The sequence below is a fragment of the Vidua macroura genome, chromosome 1 (assembly GCF_024509145.1).
Source record: "Vidua macroura isolate BioBank_ID:100142 chromosome 1, ASM2450914v1, whole genome shotgun sequence".
Lineage (NCBI taxonomy): Eukaryota > Metazoa > Chordata > Aves > Passeriformes > Viduidae > Vidua > Vidua macroura.
This window is the reverse complement of record NC_071571.1, coordinates 83,284,706-83,306,914: the sequence shown is the minus strand read 5'-3', so window position 1 is coordinate 83,306,914 and position 22,209 is coordinate 83,284,706. Positions and strand designations below refer to the sequence as shown.

Genomic DNA, 22,209 nt, shown 5'->3' with positions numbered 1-22,209 from the left:
CTATGTGTTCCCAGGCCTTTTGGGTTGTAGGTGTCAGGTAATTTTTTACACAGTTGATAAGGAGATAAAGTTTGAGTGATTTATTGAGGGAGGTGTTTAGAACATAACTCCTCAAAATCTGGAGTTTTGCATTACAGTCTTGAAACTGCTCTGAGTGAAACACAGCACCTCTTGCAATCTATTTGTTCATAGAGTGCTGGGAGATGATTTAAACTGCAACCCACAGGGAGGAAGAGGAGGAGCTTAGGTTATTATGGCTAAAAGGAGGCTAAGGAGTGCTCTAATAGCAGCCTATGTGAGCCAAACTGGACAACAGGAGACCAAATCCATTGGGTGCTGCCTGATAAACTCAGATTTGACACTGGTGGAGAAGTTCTGCATGGAAGAAGCTGCCCAGAAAAGGGAAATCTCTACCCTTAGAAGTTTTCAAAATTCAGCCAATTATAGCTGACTGAGTGTGCACTGTCTGTCAGTCATACTTGGGGCATGGAGTGGGATTAGGTCTCCAGAGGTCACTCCCAAACACTGGACTTGGAGCTGTGTTTCACTACCCGTAGGCCATAGGGGTGCTGTGAGAGCGACTGATAGCACATTGGCACAGTGCTGCAGCCTGCTAAAGATGGGATAGTCAAAGGTTCTGAGTGCTTTTTACTTGAGAAGTAATTAATGGTTGCATGAGATCCAAATTTATGGAACTGACACACAGTCCCTACTACAGGCAGTTCTTGTCAAGCTGGAATAATGGGAGTAGCCCCATGAAACTCTGGGAAATGTGGATTAGCAAAGGAGAGAATTAGGGGCAGGGTGAATGGGCCAAAATTAATCAGATTGCAGAGCAATCACTGTCTGATTATCACTCTTCAGAGATACCTTAGTTCCCTGTTGCCCTGGTTTTTAAAAGTGTTAAGTTTTTTATAGTTCTTTTGAAAGTTTTAAAGTTCTCAGAAAACTTCTTTAGCCTTCTGCTAATGTTTACATATTTGAGAGTCAGAGTTCCCACACAATTTCATGTATAAATAGAATAGTTTACATATTTCTCTGTGGTGGAGAGAAATGATTGATTGTTCTTTAGACCAGTGTGGTTGGAGAGGTGATAATTCCATCCTCCAATCCATGGTCACCTTTGGAGTTCTATAAATACCAGATGTTTGAATAAAACTGGCTCTTTTTCTCTTTTGAACTTACCAAGCTTCTGTGTACTCATTTCGTGTCCAATAACGACAGTTCCCCCAAAAGGCCTGGGGGGTTTTTTGGGTGTGATCATCTCAAAGGTCTTTTCCAACCTAGTTAATTCTGTGATACTGTGATTTTGTAACATGGAAGTTATCAGACCCAAATGATACTTAATGGAACTTAGAAATGATCCCTTCAGTTTGTGTGGCCACACCCCACTTATCTGTGTGAAATCATGAGGATTATATCTGTGTGACTGTGATCATGTATACAAAAATACTTTTTCCACTTGACAAATAAAATACTGTAAGAACTGTGTATTTAAGCTGAGTGCATTTGTGAAGTATTCTTCATATATGTACTAGCCTGCACAAAATGCTGCCCTTGGACATCTGTATATGGGATCATAGGATATTTCAGGTTGGAAGAGGCTTTATGATGTCATCTTGCAGTAGGGTCAATTGAGGTCAGAGCAGGTTCTTCAGGGCTTTATCAAATTTGGTCTTGAAAACTCCAAATATGATCATAAGTTGCATCCCCAAAATTGCTTGTAATTACTTGAAAGCCTTTCTGTGGCTTAATATAGGTAAAACGTGATTAAATGGTTTTTGTGTACACTTGGGAAGAAGAAAGGTGGGAGATAGAGTATCTAAAGCTGCAATTATGTATCAAATAACACCTTGTAACTTAACTTGTTCTATTGCTTGTAGTATAACCTGGAAACAGAAAAGGATCCTGTAGTTATTGTTATTTCTACTACTGGGACAGGGGACCCACCAGACACTGCCCGCAAGTTTGTAAAGAAAATTCAAGACAAGACTTTGCCTCCTGACCATTTCGCACATCTCCAGTATGGATTGCTAGGTGACTTAGTATTTTCTATATTATTGCAGAACTTGTCTGTCAGTGAATAATTTTTATATTTCTTTTATTTCTGAATAGGTGGTTTGGGCTTTTTAAAGTGCTTATAAAACATTTATTTTTATAAACAGCAGTTTTATATAATGTCCTCTATGAGCAATAAAGGGAAAACATCACAAAATTATCTGAATGTAAGCTACCAATGTAATTTTTTATAGCTTAATTTTCTCTCTGCATAAAAACTATATGATATAAGCTATCTATAACTGTTCGAAGTTTAAATTTCATGTCAAGTCTCTACAGAGATTAGTAAACTAGATTAGTTTACTTGGCTGTTTGAGTCATTGGACATTTTTCCCTACAGAGGGAAAGGCAGTATAAAATGTTCTTAAAAGTAAAACCCTTGAATCTTCCCAGCCCTTTAAATTTGCATTAATACTTTAGTTTTGAATGTTGTACTCATCAAGAGAATGAATGTACCTTCAGCTTAAAGATACATAAGCAAAATACAGATTTGGCAAAATACATTATATATCTTGAGCTGATTGTAAGGTTAGTTGTTCAGTTTTCAAATTTCATTTATAAATAAACTCCAGAAATGTCTATGTAAACCCATATTATTTTTACCTGATAGATGGGAGTGAGGAAATTTCTACGTTTCTAATAAGAAAGGGACCCATTAGAAGGAAATTTCTACTGGATTTATAATGTGTAAGTCTGAACTATATGCATCGTAATCATGTAGCATTCTGAGAAGCTGTTATGCTATTGCCTAGTTACACATAACAATTTGTGAAATAGGCAGGTTTTTCTTAGCTGACTGCATGTATATGTGTGTATTTCTGTAAAGATAAATATTATATTAACTCTGAATTTTATTATGGCAGAAATTATTATGGTGTCTAAATTACAATGTGATTCAAGTTTAACAAGTTATCAGTCTTAAAGTACATTCATGGTATCCATCTAAACTGGTCCAATGAAATGTTTGCTTCAATTAACTGTACTTGAGAGAAAGCAAAAGTCCTCTTAAAAGGAAAAAAAAAAAGAAGAAAAGGCTGTTTAAAAGAAGAGGGGAATGCTTCATTATTAGGTGGCATCATGGTTTAACTGCAGCCAGAAACCGAGCCCCACCAGCTGCTCTCTCCTTCCCCCAGCCACTCCCTGGTGGGATGATGGAGTGAATAGGAAGGGTAGAAGTGATTACACTTGTGTGTTGAGATAATGACTGTTTAATAGAGAAGGCAAAAGTCATGAACACAATTAAAGCAAAACAAGGAATTCATTCACCCTTCCCCATGGGCAGGCAGGTGTTTCAGCCATCTCCACCAAAGCAGAGCTCCATCACACATAGCAGTGATTTGGGAAAATAAATGCCATTACTGCATATGTCCTCTTCTTTTCCCCAGTTTTATGTGCTGAGCATGATGCCATATGGCATGGGATGTCCCTTTGGTCATTTTGTTGGGGTCATCTGTCTCAGCTGTGTCCATTTTGTGCACCTCCACCACCCTCGCTGGTGGGGGGAGGGGAGGGGAGAGGCCTTGGCTCTGTGTAAGTGCTGCTCAGCAATACCAAACATCCCTGAGTTATCAACACTGTTTCCAGCACAAATCCAAAATACAGCCCCATACTAGCTATGATGAGGAAAACTAACACTATTCCAGCCAAAACCAGCACAAGTGGAAATAATAAATATCTAGTGGTTTGAAATTCCACACAAGAAAGGGTCAGGCTGTGAAAAATTCCAATAGCAATAGTGAACCAGTGGTGTGGTTTACTTAGATAATTTGTGAAGATGGGCCTAAAACCAGTGGTCTTTAGGATTGCTGGGCAAACATCTCTTAAGGATAATTGATCATTTTTGTGGGGTAGGTCGGTGAATTGGTTGACCTCTTAAATTCTTGGCTCTTCCATGGACATACCTCCTGAGTGCACTGACAGTTCAACTGGTAACAAAGAGCATCTTCATCTAAAACAGCTTCACAACATTTAAGGAGCAGAAAACCCAGTGCAGGTGAAACAAAATCTGCAAAGAAATCTTTGATTCCTGCAGAGGAAGTTGCTGGACTATAGTCCCTCATGCAGATGTTTCAGCTTTCTTCTTAAAATCACTGCTATGTTTGATCCTTTTTATTTTTCCCCCAAGTTTCTAATATTTTTAAATTTCTTTTAGTACTCTTCTCATGTTGCTGGCATTATTAACAACTTAATCCTGAAAGATAATTTCTTTGGGTAATTGACACGTAGTTTATCAGTTTTCAGTTCCTTGTATTTTTCCTATTAGAGGAATTTTGTGTGTTTTAAAAACCTCAAACTAAAAGCAGTACTCTTCTGGCATGTGAAATATTGAAAGCAAAGTATTTTCAGAGTATTTCTCTGTCTTACATTTAGGAAGGAGGAACCACTTCTTCAACCCTATTTTGGGACAAACACAATTTTGTTTGAAATTCATATACATGTGTGTATATTTCAATGTAGCATCTGAGTAATACACTTGCATATGCAAGTGTTTAAGTATTTATAGATATTATAATTATATTTATCATAGAATCATAGAAGGCCTTTGTTGGACAGAGCCTTTAAGATCATCCAGTTCCAACCCCCTGCTATGGGCAGGGACACCTGCCACTAGACCGGGTTGCTCAAAGTCCCATCCAGTGTGACCTTGAACATGGGATGGGGCATCCGTAACATCTTTGGACAACCCGTGCTGGTGCCTCACCACCTTCACAATAAAAAATTTCTTGCTAACATCCAATCTAAACCTACTCTCAGTTTGAAGCCACTCCTTCTTGTCCTGTCACCACATGTCCTTGTAAAAATCCCCCATGTCTTTCTTGCAGGCTCCCTTCAGGTACTGGAAAACCACAATTAGGTCACTCCAAAGCCTTCTCTTTTCAAGGCTGAACAAACTCAATTATCTCAGCCTTTCCTCCTAGGAGCGGTGCTCCATCCCTCAAATCATCTTGGTGCCCTCTTGTGGACTTGCTCCAACATACCTGATTCTTCCGTTTGCCTGCAAGAAAAGTCTGTCCTGATTTTGTGTAGCCTGGGAGGCTGCCTGATTGACACGATTCCTCTTTCCTTGAATTTGCTAGGTCTGGGAGATTCAGAGTACATGTTCTTTTGTAATGGCGGAAGGACAGTAGACCGACGACTTCAAGAACTTGGTGCCCAACACTTCTATGACACAGGATTAGCAGATGACTGTGTAGGGTAAGAGCTGAATGGGTTTGGATTTTATTTCTTCATCATGCAATATTTGTGTAGGCATTTGGCTAAATGTTCTGAACTGTCCATTGAAACTGGATACTCAGCACCTCATAGAAATGAGTTCTGCCTCAGCACAGTATGCCTTTTCAGTCTCAATTGCCATTAAGTAAAACTCCATTTTTAAAGTGTGAAGAAACATCTGTAAGGCCTGGAAAAATAGTTTTTAGCAGTTCTAGAAATTAAATAAGTCAAAGTAGTGAGGTTTGAAAATGTAGGTTTTTTTTTTTTTTCTTGTTTTTTTTTTTCTTTTTTCTCTTTTGGGGATGGGCAGAGGATCACTTTAGAGTAATTATATAAGACGATTTCTGTCTTTGCTGTAGAGGAATTACATAAGAAAACAACTCCCTGTTCTGCTATTCTTTCTGGCCGGTAGGCTGCAGTCTTGGCTTAGTTATTTTGAACTGCTGCTTTTATTGGTTCTGTGTATGATGATGCAAGGCAGTTGAACACAAACACTGTCATAACCATAAAACTTATCTCTTGTGTTCTGAAATAATAAAAATGGGCCATTAGTGTAAGCTATTGATGTTGCTGTTGCACAATGAAATGTTGCATATTCTGCTGCCATTCCTTCAGCTTTCTGTCATAAAGGTCAGGATATAAAAAAAATGAAAATGAGAAACTGTAAGAAGAGCATATACATTATACATTTTAGACTCTATAAATTTACATAGTGGTAACAACTAAATAAATTTTTTTTGACAAAGAAGTAATCTTAATAACAGCTGCAGATATATATTAGAAATGGAAAGTGAATAGTGTTTTTTGCTTTTGTGGTCTTTCATTATTTCCAAATTAACAGTCCAGGAAGTCACAATAATTCATCCATGCATGTCTTCTTTTTTTTTCCCCTCCATTCCCAGTTTGGAATTAGTGGTTGATCCTTGGATTGATGGACTTTGGCTTGCCCTCAAGGAAGCGTTACAACTGCAGAAAGAGAAAGAAGGCATGAACAATGCTGTCAATGCTGTTTCCAGATCTCTCTCTACAGCTCCACATGTTGTGCATGAGCTAAAGCTAAGCTCTGAAGTACAGAACTTGAAGCTAGAAGATGAGGGAGCAAGGGGTTCTGATAATCTGTCACAGAAAGTGGATGACATCAATCTTGTGGCTCCAGCTAGAGACACAGAACCTTCACTTGCTCATTCTGTCCCTCCTGTCTCTCAGTCTGCCCTTAATATTCCTGCCTTGCCACCAGAATATATAGAGGTGGAGTTTCAGGACACCCAGGGTGAGGTAAGGACTTCCCTTTGAGTGATGGAAGCCTCTAGCTCTTGTAGGAATATGAGTGTATCCTCCTACATGAGGCTCAAAAGAGCAAGTGAATGCTTACATAACGGAGATATGTCCCCAAATGTGGGAGGCTTTTGAATTTTAAGTAAAAAGTCAATTTATATTGGATGTAGGTGCCACCATGTGGGTTATGGACATTTATGTCAAGATATAATTCAGCTAAATAGTAAGTTGGTATTGCACTGTCAGGAAGGCAAGAATTCAAATCCTCTGTGGCTTACAACACTGTAAATATCTTGCTGTAGTGAAGAGTACAGTAAAGTTTCTGTTCAAATTTTTTGTACTTTCAGAATGCACTAAGAGGCTGTAAAATTGCTCAAAATCTTGCTGCATACTTAGTAATGGAGAAACTTGTCATTGTGAAAACATGCTCACTATTTTGCTGTGGGAAAGGGAAGATGAACTGTAGATCAAAAGCTGATACGCTTTTCATCTTGAAGCCACGTTGAACAAAGACCTGCTGTACTAAGAGAAGAATTAGCATGAGCTGGAAATCATCTCCAGTTGGCAAGAGTGACTCAAACTTTTCTGGTTGCCTGCAGAGGGTAAATGTTTCAGCTATCCATGCAAGGAAGCAGTGAAGTCTGGCTGCTCTTTAAATGACAGGGAGTCAGGAGCTGAGTATAGTAACAAATCCAGTGTTGCTACCCACTACCCAAGCAATGCAAAACAGGAGTTTGCAGCCTGGATCAGCCAGGAGTGCAGATTACCAGGCAAGTTTGTGGGAATCTTGGCCCAAACCAAGAAACTAGTCTCAAGATCCAGGCCTGGATCAACAGGATCTGTGTCCAGTCATGGGCGTGGTTGTGGTTGACCTGCTGACCAGTGCTGCTGTAATGTAGCTGTGGCCAGGGCTGAAGAACCAGTTCTGAGCTGAGGTGGGGTTTCCGGTCCCAGATCTCTGGTGTGGCTGCTCATGATCATGAAAGCCCCTTAGTATCCTCAGACTCTGAAGCTCTCTGTTGAGACTGTTAATGGAAATGCTGAGAGAATCACTTAGTCTAGCTAATATAGTTGTGGAAGGGTGTATGGATGTAAACACTGGATAATTTTGCTTTTCTTTCAAACCTCATATTCTTGGTTTTGCTCAGGTTATTGAACTTAATAATCCAAATTCTTCAGGTTTATGATTTAGAGATACTCTTCTATTAAAGAGTAATAGTTGGGTTGAATGTGCGTCTACAGTCCTTAGAAGAGCCCGTTTTCTTAAAATCAGCATATATTCAGACTGCTCCCTGAAATAGTTCATCAGATTCTAATACTGATGCCTTTTCTGTATATAGAAAAAAAAGTTTGCTTTGGAACAGCAAATGGAAAAAGCTGAATCTGCTAATCTGTAACTCAGTGACAGATTAAAGATTATAGTCCGGATTTCAGATATAAAACAGGGTGGTCATCTCCAGCCCTGGAAAGAATCAAATACATGTTTGTGGGTTTTTTTCCTTTGGAACTATTTTTGACATAGTTGGTCAACAAGTAGGTTCTATGTAGGGTCGTGTTTGGTTTTGCAGGTATCACACAATTCATGTCCTTTTTTGGTATCTCACATTGCAACAGCAGGTATGGATATTTTTTGCAAAGCAGAGCTGAAGTTGATGTGTTTTGAAATTCATCAAGGTGAGTTTTGGATATTTCCAAACAGAGACTCCCTGCCATTTAAACAAGGCCTGGAACATGATCTTTCCAGGTACTTAAATGATTTTGTCTTAGGCTGTTGCGTCTCAGGATTGAATTAGCAAGTTGCTGCATACTAATAGCAGAGCAGAATAGTGAGTTGGTCTAAAGCATTTCTGGGAAGTGTAAGATAATACAATTTAGCTTAAATCTTGATTTCATTATGCCTGAATTTGACTTTGAGGGAATACAAATGTAGACAATTACAACAGTCCAGCTGATGCACAATGACTTAATATGGCCCAAGATATTAATCACCATGTCAAAATCTTAAGAAAACAAAGAAACTTCCAACTGTTGGTCTCAAGTGATTCTCTTGTCTCCTTTTTTAAATAGGAAATCTTCAGATTAATGAATATTTTCCTATTGGTGGGATAATTCCTTTACATTTGACAGAGTATTGTTAAAGGCATTTGGTATCCCTCCTGCCTCTTTTTATTTTTGTCTGCATTGATCTCAAATGAAACTTTATAGTGATGAGAAGTTAGGGTTGTATTCTGATCTTAAAGTGGCAGCCTTTGATGTACGTGATCTGGAATTATTCTTGGTGCCCATTTGTCATACTTGGGGCACATTCTTACCTGTGTAGAAATGTTATAACTTGATGCTGTCTTGTAGAGTGGGTTTTGCTCATTAGCTCTAATTTAAAAATCCTTTTATAAGTTGCCTGTAATAGTAGACCCTAAATGGACCCCAAAGCCTTAAGCTGTAAGCCTGCAATGATGTAACTTCTGTTCTTACTTCTTATGTCTATTCTATACACCTAATAATCCTTTAATTAGGCAGGAGTTTTCTGGGGTTTAACATAAATGCCATTGTCTAATTGGCTATTTTCAAGGCAGTTCTTGAAAAATGAAGCATCTCGCTGCATTTGATAATAATGTAGGCCCATTAGACTGTTCAAGCCTACTGACTTTTTGTAATTGAATATATGCCAGTTATTGCTTAGATGTGATTTTTTAAAAAGAGAAAAACATTATATGTGTATAGAAGATTCAGGTTTTTCCTTATTGTTTTGAGTTGTTTTCTAAGATTGTTTCAAAAACAACCTGCACCAACGCCAATTCTTGTATGTCATAGTAAGATGTCATGAAACTGATTTGCATTTTTAGTGTAAGTTTTTGTGTCATCTTTTTCAGAATCCGCATCTGTCTTCACTTACCTCAGAGGGAACAACCTTTGAAGTGCCAGTTACAAAAGCAGTTCAGCTCACTAGGGAAGATGCGATAAAGACTGCATTGCTCTTAGAGCTTGATATTGCAGTAAGTTGGTGATGGCTTTTTCTTTAGTGGGTTAAAATAAAGGGTGAAAAACATGTGTGTTATGTATACAACTGAGGGGGAAAAATTATTTATTTGACTGTTTAAAAAGAAAAAAATAATTCTCTATTCAATAGGATATCAGTTTACGCTGATACATTTTGTAAATGTAAAACCTGATTTATTTGCTGAAAAATAGGACTCTGTGGAAGTCAAAACAGGAACAAAGTCTCAAGTTAATTTCTTTGTTGTTCCACAGATATCATATTGAGTGAAATACCTTTATGAAGGGAATTTGCAGAGGAGAAAGGCAGTCAGAAAATATTGCAAATGAATAATCTTTCAGTTTATACAAGTTGAAGAATATTCAGAAACTGTATAGTAAATTGTGACTATTTATTATGGTGGGTAATCTACACAAGTAATAATTTCACTAATAGTATCAAGCAAAAGGAATTATTAGCTCTTGAGCACTGTTTCTGCCTTTGACATTCATTTGCTGTGCCTTATTAACATGCTACTCAAACTGTCAACCTTGGTTGCCCTCAGTTAAAAATCTGGTTTAGTTTGTCCAGTGAAGATCATATTTTGTATACTGGTTTTAAGATGAAAGGCAGGCAGAGAGTGCTCGATATTACTTTATAAGAAATCTTGAAAAGGAAAGGATGTTGGTTTTGAGTGGTTTCCCAAATTGATAGAATATTACTTTTGGGATTTTGTGATTTTTGGCAGTACCTTTTGTTGGACTCTCTTAGCCTAATCTCATTTATAAATATATTCTATTAAGTTTTAAGCAACTGATTCTTTAAGCAACATGGGTTTTAGCATGTGTTTGTATGTATATATGCATTCTGTCATCAGCACCCACTGAAAATTTAAGCATTTTATTGCATTTTTCATCTAACATTCTTGCCAGTCTCTGTATGCAAGTCACTCACCTGGTGCATAAGGTTGCATATGATGATGCAAGTATAATTCTGCATGTTCCTTTAACAGGCAGAAGCTTGAGTTGCACACAACAGTTTGAGCAGTTGCACACAACAGTTTGAGCAGTTGCACACAAGAATCTCAGGCAGCTAAGTAGAATCTAGGTCTTAAGATTTGAATTTTCACTTTGCTCTTGTCTGGTTATTTTTCTTCCTTTCCTCCCAAAAATAAAAGCAATTCTGGTCATTTCTGTTACAATTCATCAAATAGTTAAACTAGCAAATTTTCTTTTAGTGATGATGTGTAGCTATTAATTGCATTAATTATGAGGACTTAATTTCTTTGCTCTTCTCAAACCAGAAAATGTAGAACATCAGTAATTAATGATTTGGGCTGATTATATAACACAACCTCTTAATACGTATTTATTTTCCTTCTGTTTGGGCTGCTCAGCAGTTCTCATTAAAGAGTGTCCAAATATTTAAACCAGATAAGGAAAGACTTTTTCTAATTAGTAAGGTTAAGCCTGAAAAGAAAACATGACTACTTCATTTCTGATGTGCTCAAAACAGCAAAGTGTTAGTGCAAAGTAAAAATATTTGACTTATTGTAAGCACGATAGTAGGAAGGTTGTTGTCAGGAATGGGAATGCCTTGGTTTGTAGTAAGATTTAATAGAAATGTTTCATGTTTTAAAACAGGATACAGCTTTTGAGTACCAGCCTGGAGATGCCTTCTGTGTAATATGTCCCAACAATGTCAGTGAAGTGGAAAAGCTTCTTCACATTTTGGGGCTTTCTGAAAAAGGAGATGACTTTGTTTGTGTAAAAGTTAAGCAGGGCACTAAAAAGAAAGGTATGGCTTGATGCACTGGTGATGGAACAATGCTCCTTTCTGTGTTGGTAGGAGTTGGTGTACATACTTTTGAATATTTTCACTGTTAGTATGGGGGAACACAGCTGTCTTTCATGAAGGCATATTGGAACTCACAGTGATGTGTTAAAAAAAGAGGATGCATAAGAACACTGCTGCTGGTTTTACTGTAGATGAGTAGATGAGCCCTTGACTGGGAGCTGCAGCCTGGCATTGGCAGTCATCCATCTCATTCTTAGTCTGTGATCCTTCATGTTTATGGAGATAAGGCTTTAATCATATAACCTTACAATCCCTCACTTGAAAGTAAAATCTCGTTGCACAACACTGCATGTCAATCTGTTTTACATCCTAAGAGGGCTGCACTCAAGGACAAGCCTTAGTGCTGTTGCAAGGTGCCTTTTAATGGACTTGCAGGTCTATGGATGTGTTCTGCTGAGTCTTATGATGTCATACTTCAGAAGGAGAGGCTTCAGGTTCAAAGCATGTCTGTGTACTGCCAGCTGGACCTGTGTGAATTACTCTTTTCTTGTATTGCAGTTGATGTCTTAATGGTGCTGCTGAGTTGTGTCTTTATTTCCACAGGGTGGTGTAGGGGGCTCTTTGTTGTTCTGGTTTATAGATAAATCAGTTCTCACTGTGAGATTCCCTGCACCTTTGAGGGCTGCACACATTGTCCATTAAGTATGAGATGTGTGATGCCACTTTTGTGTATTAATAGATGCACATTTGACTTTGTTTTTGTTCTCTTTTCTCCCACTGAACTAGGAGCATCTCGTCCACAACACATCCCTGAAAGAAGCACTCTCAAATTCATTCTAACCTGGTGTCTGGAAATAAGAGCAATTCCCAAAAAGGTGTTTATGTGTTTTTTCTTCTAAAGAGAAATCAGTAATTCTATGCTATAGGGTCTCTTACAGATCTGTCTTTGCTTTGTGTGTAGTTATGGTATCTCTTGGTGAATAAGGATTGTCAGTTTGTATGCTACTGTTTCTACTTTACTCTGAGAAAAGTCACTTCTTGTAGTTTATCTGGCAGACATTCCTGTTCTGCGGTATCTTGATTCATGACTAGTCTGGAAGTAGAAAAGTATTAGATAACTTGGTGCCAGATAACTGGGAAGACTGACTGAACTTAGCTAATTTACTTTAAAAACTTGTTTTTAAAGTAAACAGTCTTTTTATCATAGGGAGCCACACCTGTCAAGTTCTGTTGCTAAAGTACACATGTTGCTGTATGCAAATGTACCACAGTGTCCTTTACATTAGCTCAGTTGGTCAGAGCATGGTGCTAGTAACCCTGTGTGGGCCATTCACTTAAGAGCTGGAGTTGTTGATCCTTGTGGGCCCCTTCCAACTCACAATATTATGCGAAATCTGTGAAATTTTAAAGCTTTACTTTAACATTTCTGTAACATAGCAGTATTCAAAGGAAGATTTTTGCTTTTTTAGTGTTTGTACTCACAACATGTATATATTATTTTCCTTTCATTTTTTGCATGTAAAAAAATCAAAGCTTCTAACTGGAAATTAATCTGTATTTCTGCTATTGTCAAAACATATTTTAAATATAACTTTATGTGAAAGATGAAGCTGAACGATTGTGTGATCAGGTCTCTGCAGGAAATCAGTTTTTGGGAGGACCTTTTTACTCAATTTACTGGATTTTGCAGCAGAAGAGAATATTCCTGTTGTTTCAACCTTTTCAAAACTGCATTTAATGTTTTTGAAAATTTGTCTCAGCAATAAGGGTAGCCAGAGAGTACTGGCTGGGGAATATCACTGAAGCCAGTTTTTATAACCTGTCTGCTGTATTAAGTCTTCAGCCTAAAATGTGCTTTATGTGACTCACTCAAAACTATTGTTTGGAAGCTCTATGGTTGAGCACACATTATTTTCCAAGTATTCCTTTGTGTAGAATGTGTCATCTGATTGCATTTGGTGTTTTCTATCACTTTTCTTTTATGCACTGTGTCTATTTCCATCTTGCTTTTTTGAAAAAAAAACCTTGTAACTACTTACATCTGATCTTCACTTTATCTTACAATGCTCAATTTAACTTTCCTTTAAGAAAAGTTTACCAGTGTGTAGGCATAAAGTATAGAATAAAACACCACAACAACATTAATATGACTCATTTAATACCATACTTTATTTATAGTCATACCTCTTCTAAGATTTTTGTTATTTGTTTCCTGGCTTCTGTACCCTAGCAAACAGTGTTTTGTCTTGAATTGTATTATGGAGCTGCCTAACTAAAGTGTAAATAGGGGCAATAAGAACACCTTTCAAAGACCTGGAATTTTGGGGGGAATGACTTGTGCCTGTTTTTTTTGTCTCTTCCTTGCTCAATAGGAAAAGTAGGATTTTCTGATGTGCCAACCTGTTGCAGACATTAGAAGAGCAATAAAAAAATTTGATAAATAAAGTTTATTATCCATTAACCTAATTCCTGTCCCCAGGCAACCCAAGTTTTCCCCAGGTTTGTGATAATTTTCCCAAATTGACAAGTCTTTTTACCCTTTACTCTTTCCTTTCTTCCCTACAGGCATTTTTGCGAGCTCTTGTAGAATGTACCAGTGATGCAGGAGAAAAACGGAGGCTTCAAGAGCTTTGCAGCAGACAAGGAGCCTCTGATTATACTCGCTTTATTAGAGATTCTAATGTTTGCCTCCTGGATTTACTTCATGCTTTTCCAAGCTGCAAGCCTTCACTTAGCCTGTTAATTGGTAAAAGACTGATTTAGATTTAATTAGATTCGGTTTCTGAAAATGCGTCAGACTAAATGTTCAATTCCCAAAGAAAAGGGAACTGTTCAGTTAACTGCTTTAAGAATATAGTTTCTATAGTGATCAAGCTGAAATTCTTGTTGGGGAGCAAAGCTCTGTTCTATAGTTCATAGTCTTTGGCTTTCTTTCTGCAAATATTTAGGTTCATACCAATGCTTTGACTGCATTACTCCTGTACATGGAAAGTAAGCATAAGGTGCTTGCAGGATTAGGGCCTTTATGAATCAGTTCATCAATTGCTTACAATTGAAAAAGACATATTTTTACAACTCCTAATTTCTCTGCCTACATGTTCTTTTCTTGCACTTTTACCTGTTAAAACTGAATGGTCTTCCCAGCATATCTGTATTTATGCTATGTCTAACACACTCACTGGGTTCCTGATATAAAATACTGAAAGGATAGGACTATAGCTATAACTATGTCAAATACATCTGAAATTGCTGGCAGTTAGTTTTCAAATTAAAATCCAGAGTTTCTTAATATGTTTCATAATATGAGTCAAAGTAATTGCTTTCTGTCTTCTTGCAGTCATTTTGTCCATCCTTACCAAAAATTGCTGAAGGGGTTTACTGTTTAAGGGATTTCACTGCACTACCTTTTCTTAACTCCGCCTAGCAACTAGCACCTTTAAATGCTTTAAAACCTCTCGTGTAGAAGAGCACCTTTAAAATATGTCAGGGTGTGCATGTACTGGCAAAAAGAGTAGTTCTGCTTATGTACATACATAGATATTAATGCGTGTGTGTGTGATATATAGGGGGTTGCTTGTTCAAAAAATACCCCATGAACTCCTGTGTCTTGTTTTTTCAGCTGAGATTTCAAAACTTCACATAGGTAATCAGTGGTTTGAAACTGAGCTGACACATCTGCTTCTAGGACATTATATATAGGAAACTTTCAATAAAGCAATCTCTATTGTGAGAGCTTTTGAGCTCATAGTGGAAAGGTGGGGAAAATTAAATTTCATCTGCTAGCTACTGGCATCTCTTCTCTATACCTTACAGTCACTTTTGTTTGACCAAGAACCCCATAAATTAACTGTTATGGTCTCATTGTATAGGATCTCTAATTGATGTTCCACAAAATCTAAAACCCATTCAAAATAGAGTTCAGGTTTTAATTGCTTGTTTTTAAACCACAATCACTGAACGTTACTGGAATAAAATTACGGTTAAATTAAAATAACTTGTAATCTGTTATAGTGTAAACATTCATTATACAATATCTTCATTGGGGTGAATCAAATAAGTGATAGTTGTTTTTTGTTTTTTTTTCTGTTCTTTAGAACATCTTCCTAAATTACAAGCTAGATCCTACTCTGTCTCAAGGTAATGAAATATTCAAATAACTTCTTAGTTATTTAGGTATGGGGTTTTCCTCAAATATGCTTGTGTATGTTAGAATCTGAGGAAGAAGGAGAAAACATAGTTGTGACCCTATTGCAAAAAAACATTGACTATTTCAAAGAATATTGTTTTGAGTGTGTGACAAGCCTTTGGTAAAACTCTCAAGAACAAGCTCACACACAGGTAAATGTGGTAGGAATTCGGATTCCCTTCTGTAGACACTGGCCTTTGAGTCCAGCCTTAAAACAATTTCTAACCAAATATAAATACTATGCAGTTAGCTGAACGTTGAGAATCTTGATTCAGTTGAAATGGTTTGGGCTGCAAACAGACCTGCTGCAAGATTGTACAGCTGTCTCTCAGGTTTTACTTTGGTTTTTAATTTTTTTTTTGCAGTTCAAACTTATATCAACCAGGAAGGCTGTGCTTTGTATTTAATGTTGTGGAGTTCCCTGCCAGTCCCTCTAGACCAATCTCACGGAAAGGAGTATGTACAGGGTGGCTTGCTGAGTTAGTTGCACCTCTACTGCACCCCAGTAAAAACTCTCAGGATACAAAAGGAGAAAGCACTTCTACTGAAAAGGTATGAATATTAGCTCTAAAATTATTAACTGTTAAATCTATGCATGTCTGACACAACTGCAGGTTTCTTTGTTTGCTGCTGTGATGTAGTGCATGTGGTTTGGAGCATGCACCTTAATTTTGCGGTTCGACCCTACTTCTGTATAACTTGTCCTGAACTTGATTCCTAAACACTAAAGTTAAATTTTACTTATCTATGCATACCTAAATTGTGAAATTTCCCATTGCTGAAAGGCCAGAGTTGTTTTCCACTCCTCTGTAGTTCTAAGTGTTTCTTGAAGGATGTTTTCATGGACTAAACTACCACTGTGTAATTAAATGGTTATGACTGTTTGCATCACAAGAGAGAGGCACTTGGTCATTTCCAGGAAACAGTGGCAGGTAATAGGGGAGAAACTGTAAAACCCACGCTTCTTGTCAGGTCTTCCAGAGTTTGCAAAGGCCAAGTTACTGAATATGACTTAGGGGACAGTCCTCTGTGGTTTTTTCTGATGTGTATCAGTGATTGTTTGGCACAGTTGATATTACTGGGAGAAGGTACTTCATTATTTTTTTTCCCCTCATTTCATTTTGTGGCAGAAATTCTATGTAATTAATCGATTTCAAAGTCACTAGGTCTAATCTAATTATTAAAAGATAGGAATTCTACTATATAATTGATATGTGTGATATACATGTCTTTTCTCAAAAAGAACTACTGGCAGCCTAATCTATATTTGATTATGAAAAATGGAAACAAGAATAGAATTTGGTTGAAAGAAAACTGTGCCAATCATTCAAGGTGTCAGACAAAATGGGGAAAAACACCATACAAGTTATCTTCATTTTTTAAAACTAATGCGAAGATTAACATGTGCATCATATATCTTATTTCAGTGTTCACATCTGCTCTTTATTTAAAGTATAATTGATGTGAAATAAATTAAAGATCAAACAAGAAAAAGAGGTGGCTAAAAGAAAAAAATTATTACAAAATGAGTCGGGATAAAGTTTAGAAATGATTTTGTCTACTGCACAAACTAGAATTCAGCATAGATAAATGGGCAGCAATGCGCATAGACTGCAGAAATATATGGGATAACCATACAAAACAGATGAGTGTGATCTTATGCAAAAATATATTAGATTAATTGAATACACTTTACAGTATAAATGTGTTTACCATTTGCAGTCTGTTTTAAAAGAATGACCAGTTTGGAATCATTAATAGGGTAAATAAACTCCTAACTCAAGTGTGGTGTGAAGTATATATATATAAGTATTGTTCCCCACCAGCAAGAATTATTCTATTTTTTTTATCATCATGAAACTAGGAAAATAATGCTCTTTAACGTTATATCTGTAGTAAATTAAAGTATAAAAAAATTAGCAGTGCTAAACCATTCAGATTTCCACAACGTTTAAATGACTTGGTCTAGTGCCCTTCTCCTTCGTTAAACTTGAAAGTAAATTCAAATCCTTTCATAATAAATGTGCAAAACAAATTAGATATTTGCTTATGACTTTAATGTATGCAGCTCTGCTATGGCTGCTGCTGAGTCTTGAATAATCTTTCTGAATTAAAAATAGTAATCTCTTGTTTTCTATAGATTATGTTGGCCATGTCTCAGAGGATAGGTATGGAGCTCATATGAAAATATGACTTTCTTTCTGGCACAGATATGAAAATTAGAATTACTGTTTATTACTGGGATTATATAAAACATTTTCCAAGATCTTTGAGCTGTTATGTGCCTCCCCTCACCCATATACTTTCGGAAATCATGTCAAACTTTCATGAAAATTAAGAAAGCAGGCTCTTTACCAATAGGCTTCAATTCACTATAAACAAATCCTGACCTCCCACAATGTGAAAAAAGGTTGAGTTGCCCTTGATAGCTATAAACTAGCTTTACTTCCTTTTGAATGCCAACGCCAAACTTTACATGAATTCTGTATCACTATTCCCCAAATTTGTGGTGCAATCAATTTTCATATTCAGCAAATCATGTGTGTGTGGTTTCATCAGTCCTCCAGATGGATTAATAGGTTTGTAAATATGGTGTGGTTTTGTTGGATTTTTTTTTTTTCCTCCAGAGATTTCTGTGAGATTTTTCTTCTAAATGTCTGTGTGGCATTAAAGATGAACTCTGAAGCTCAGGATTTGGAAGGGTGTGTGGTACATATGCTGTGTAAATATCCTGAAAGTTCTAAAAATGTCATGGTGTTTTTACTGCTTGAGAATACCCATATTTTTCCTAATTTTATTTTAGATCTCTATTTTTCCTCGTCCAAACAATGCTTTCCACTTACCTGCAGACCCATCTGTGCCATTCATTATGGTTGGTCCAGGAACAGGAATTGCACCATTTATTGGTTTCCTACAACATAGGTATGTACCAAGTTGTTAGCTGGAGAGCAGCCTTTTTATGTTGAGGAGAAATACAGCCTGAGGGTTTGAGTATTAATGCAGTTAATTTTTTTTTTCCTTTTGTAATGGTGGTATGCTGATTATAAGCAGTCTTAATAATTTTAAACAAGCATTGTTTGTGTATTTATTTGTTTTTCAAAGTAGTAAAACTTGTATTTTCGTCTGACTGTATTTACTATTCATAGTAAATATATGAGAAGTTGGGTGAATTGCAGAAATAGTAATAAGAAATTAAATTGTTTATCTGTTTGTGTTGCTGGTGAAAGTCCTGTAAGAGTATGATAGTTTTTATAAAGTGTTGATTGGCTTAAGTTTGTTATTCGATCTGCTTCCTTGAGAAATGGCATTTATATTAAAAGGCATGGTGAATGTCAAGTTTTCTCCCATATTCTCTTATTTCTGTGTGGTTTACATTTTGGTGTTTTAAGATAAGGAGCTTGGCACCAGAACCTTCAACTCAGCAGTAGTCTTGGTGTTTGGGAGTTTGTGTGTGAAGGAAGGTGGATCTCTTTATTTCCCCTGTCCAACTACAGCAGCATAATTTTGCAAGGGAAAGAGATGTTTGTTCAAAAAGTGACATCACCAAGAATATGTAAAACCTTGATCATTCTGAGGAAAAGAAGAGCAGGAGGAATGAAGTATTTGGGTGGGAATGATTTAAGTTTTAAAGGTAACCAACATATATTCCAGTGTGACTCATTAGTTCCAGCAAGGTAATGGAGTTTCTTGGGTCCTATAGAAATTTTCAAAATATTTTATTTGAGAGAAAATTGAAATTTTGACATGATGTTTTTAACTCTGTGCTTTCCTTTAGCCAAATCATTGTGTATTCCTTAATTTTGATTCTCAAATATACCTTTACCTCTCACAAGTTTTTTTTATTTTATTTTAAAGTATAAATGAAATATTTCTCTCTCAGTGTAACTAGAAAATAGCAGCTGAAACTCCTTTAAAATAATACTTCCAGCATTATTTCAAGAAAATGAAATAATTTTTCAGATGATGTGGTAGTTAATAAATTGTTATTCATAATATCTAGCAGGTATCTACAGCTAAATGGAAAGCCTTCTAAAACGGCTGAGCTTTCCCAGGTGGTTTTACATAGCTTCCAATGAAGGATAAAAGGTAGTGATTACCTTATTCATCAGTCTGGATTATTTTTTGAGATGTTTGGATGTGTCAGTCTTGACTATTCCAATATCAAACTGTGGCAAAAAAAAAAAAAAAAAATTGAAGTTGATTGATCTTGAGCTGGTCTGAAAATGAGTAGTCAAGAAAATCAAATGAGGGTTTGACTTTGATTTACCTAAATTGTTTAACGTTTCTGCCAATCCAGAGTTTTTTTGAAAATATTACTTAAAATGAAAATTAAATTATATATGTTTCAGATTCTGCACTTGATAAAAAAGGATTGGATTTTTTTTTCTCTTTAGGCAGAAGCTCAGAGAACAGCATACAGACTGGGAATTTGGAGAAACATGGCTGTTTTTTGGTTGTCGGCATCAGGATCGAGACTATTTGTTCAAGCAAGTTCACTATTTAACATCCATTTTGTATTCATGAGGGAATGCTCATCTCTGAGCCATTGCTAACAGGTTTTTACTACCTTTCAGAGATGAGCTCCGATGTTTTCTTGAAAATGGAACCTTAACTCATCTTAAGGTTTGTTTCTCAAGAGACTCTTCAACTGCGGAAGTGGCCCCACCTAAATATGTGCAAGATGTCCTTAGGCTTTGTGCTAAGGAAGTTGCCAGAATCCTGCTGAAAGAGAGAGGTTACTTCTATATATGTGGGTGAGTAGAGTGGAAACTGACTGTTCAGAAGTTTGAGGTTTTGGAAAGACTTAGAGCTGTTTGAAAGAAAGGACCAGTATGATGCTGAAAGAGCCTTCCTGGAGAGCTAGACTGTCATCCGTGTCCACTTTTTTCCTGTATAATCTGGAAATACAGCTAGTAACCACACAGTTCCACTGATTGTTTTAGTTGCTTATTATTTATTTTCCCTTTTTTGTTCTGTATTCAATTAAATTATAGGAGGCTTCAAGCCAGTAGATTTCTCCTTAGAAAATGAGATATATGACTAGATGGGATGAGAAACTGCTCATCTGTGAGACAATAGCAGTCTTCTGTGTTCCAGGTTTAGGTGCTCAAGAATGCTAAAGCTCTGTCATAGTAATAAATTTTATGGTGGGAGGTTTTGTTTGTGGATGGTAACTTAGCTGGAGGTTCAAGATTTTTAGAAAGTTTGTTGATAAATGGACAAACTGAATATAGGGCCCAATGTTAATGCATTCTCCTGCAGGTATAAATGCCAGCTATTCATATTGAAAATAGCATTATTAATAAGTGAGGGGTTTGGTACCAATTTTGGGTTTGTTTTTTTTTTTCTCTTTAATATTGGAACTGTATAGTGATATAGGAATCAAAACTCATTCAGCAGGTCCAATTCTTCCTTAAAGAAACCAATTATTCCCTGCCAGCTCAACTAGCGTTGCAAGGTTTTTTACTTATGAATTACAGCATGCTGAAAACTATGTATTGTGTGACTGAGAGAAACCCTAGTTAATGTCAATGCTCAGCTACAGGAAAACTCAGAATCATGCTGTACCATATAAAAGCTATATTTTTGTTTGGGATTTTTTTAATGATTCTTTCCTATATTGTCCTGCCTCTGAAGCTATTGATAAATGGAAAAATAAACAATCATGCTTTTCCTCCTCTATTTTTTATTTTTCAGAGATAAGAAGCGCATGGCTGATGATGTAAGTGATGCCATAGTAGACATTTTAAGCATGGAAATGCAAGCTGACAAATTGGAAGCAATGAAAATCCTGGCCATGCTTCGAGAAGCAAAACGATATTTGCAGGATGTTTGGAGCTAAATATTTAGCTTTTCTTTGTAATACAAAATACTTCCTTTTACACATATTTTTTTGACTAAAAGTTACTGCCAAAAGTTCTGTCAGTAGTCACACAAAGGTTAACTTTCTCTGTTGACCTTTCCAACAGGAACATGAAACCTTTTAAATGACAACAAACCAGGCTGGCCTTTGAAGTGTATGGTTTTTTAGAGAAATTTCATAATGGACTGCCTCAGTGCCTTGATTTTCTCATCTTAAGATTGGGTTGCTGTATAAACTAAAAACTTCTGCACTCGTAGGAGCATAATTGTATGCTGACATTTCATCATGTATCTTTTCCTGTAATAGATACATAAAGAAGCTGCAGAGTAAATATGTTACACACTGATCTGTGCATCATGAAGTACATTACTGACTTGCCAAGATTTACTTGGACACTTCCTAGTTACTTCCTGAGACTGCTTGCATTTTTTCTTCTTGCACAATGACAGTAACTGCCAAAAGGAATGAATGTCCAGAATGTTGCACAGAAAGGTTACTGAAAATTTTCAGCTCCAAAGTTCTCTTTAAATAATTAGCTTTTCCATCACATCGTTACATCCTGTCTCGAAATTTGCAACACACCATTCTAATGCTTATTAGATCTTCCTGCATAATTCTTTTGAAATTGTTTTCATTCCCATCTCTGAAATGTTTGTGGCTTAATTTATGAGAAAATTCACCAATTGCATTGAATTTGGTTGATGGAAGAATATTGCTTGGTAAATACTTTCGCAGATTATTAAATCAATCTTAAGTTGAAGACATAGAAAATACAGTGTTTTGAAAGTAGTTGCCCTTACATATGGTCACTCACTGCAAAATAAAGTGGCTGAAAGCAAATTA

The 22,209-nt window shown here is 36.6% G+C and overlaps 1 protein-coding gene across 6 annotated transcripts in view; it reads left to right on the top strand.

Annotated features, from left to right (window-relative positions):
• Positions 1-22,209, top strand: part of MTRR (5-methyltetrahydrofolate-homocysteine methyltransferase reductase) — a 28,722-nt gene extending 6,513 nt beyond the window's left edge. For 4 of the 6 annotated variants that reach the window (XM_053990681.1, XM_053990696.1, XM_053990672.1 and 1 more), the window contains 13 exons: positions 1,884-2,037; positions 5,136-5,253; positions 6,174-6,546; positions 9,417-9,539; positions 11,164-11,317; positions 12,104-12,192; positions 13,883-14,063; positions 15,412-15,454; positions 15,869-16,055; positions 18,307-18,425; positions 19,898-19,990; positions 20,078-20,257; positions 21,201-22,209. In XM_053990681.1, coding sequence (XP_053846656.1) covers positions 1,884-2,037; positions 5,136-5,253; positions 6,174-6,546; positions 9,417-9,539; positions 11,164-11,317; positions 12,104-12,192; positions 13,883-14,063; positions 15,412-15,454; positions 15,869-16,055; positions 18,307-18,425; positions 19,898-19,990; positions 20,078-20,257; positions 21,201-21,345 — 1,959 coding nt within the window. In that variant the 3' untranslated portion in view covers positions 21,346-22,209. Of the gene's footprint in view, positions 1-1,883; positions 2,038-2,696; positions 2,746-5,135; positions 5,254-6,173; positions 6,547-9,416; positions 9,540-11,163; positions 11,318-12,103; positions 12,193-13,882; positions 14,064-15,411; positions 15,455-15,868; positions 16,056-18,306; positions 18,426-19,897; positions 19,991-20,077; positions 20,258-21,200 lie in introns of those variants that run through there. The other 2 variants (XM_053990699.1, XM_053990710.1) reach the window with 2 other exon arrangements.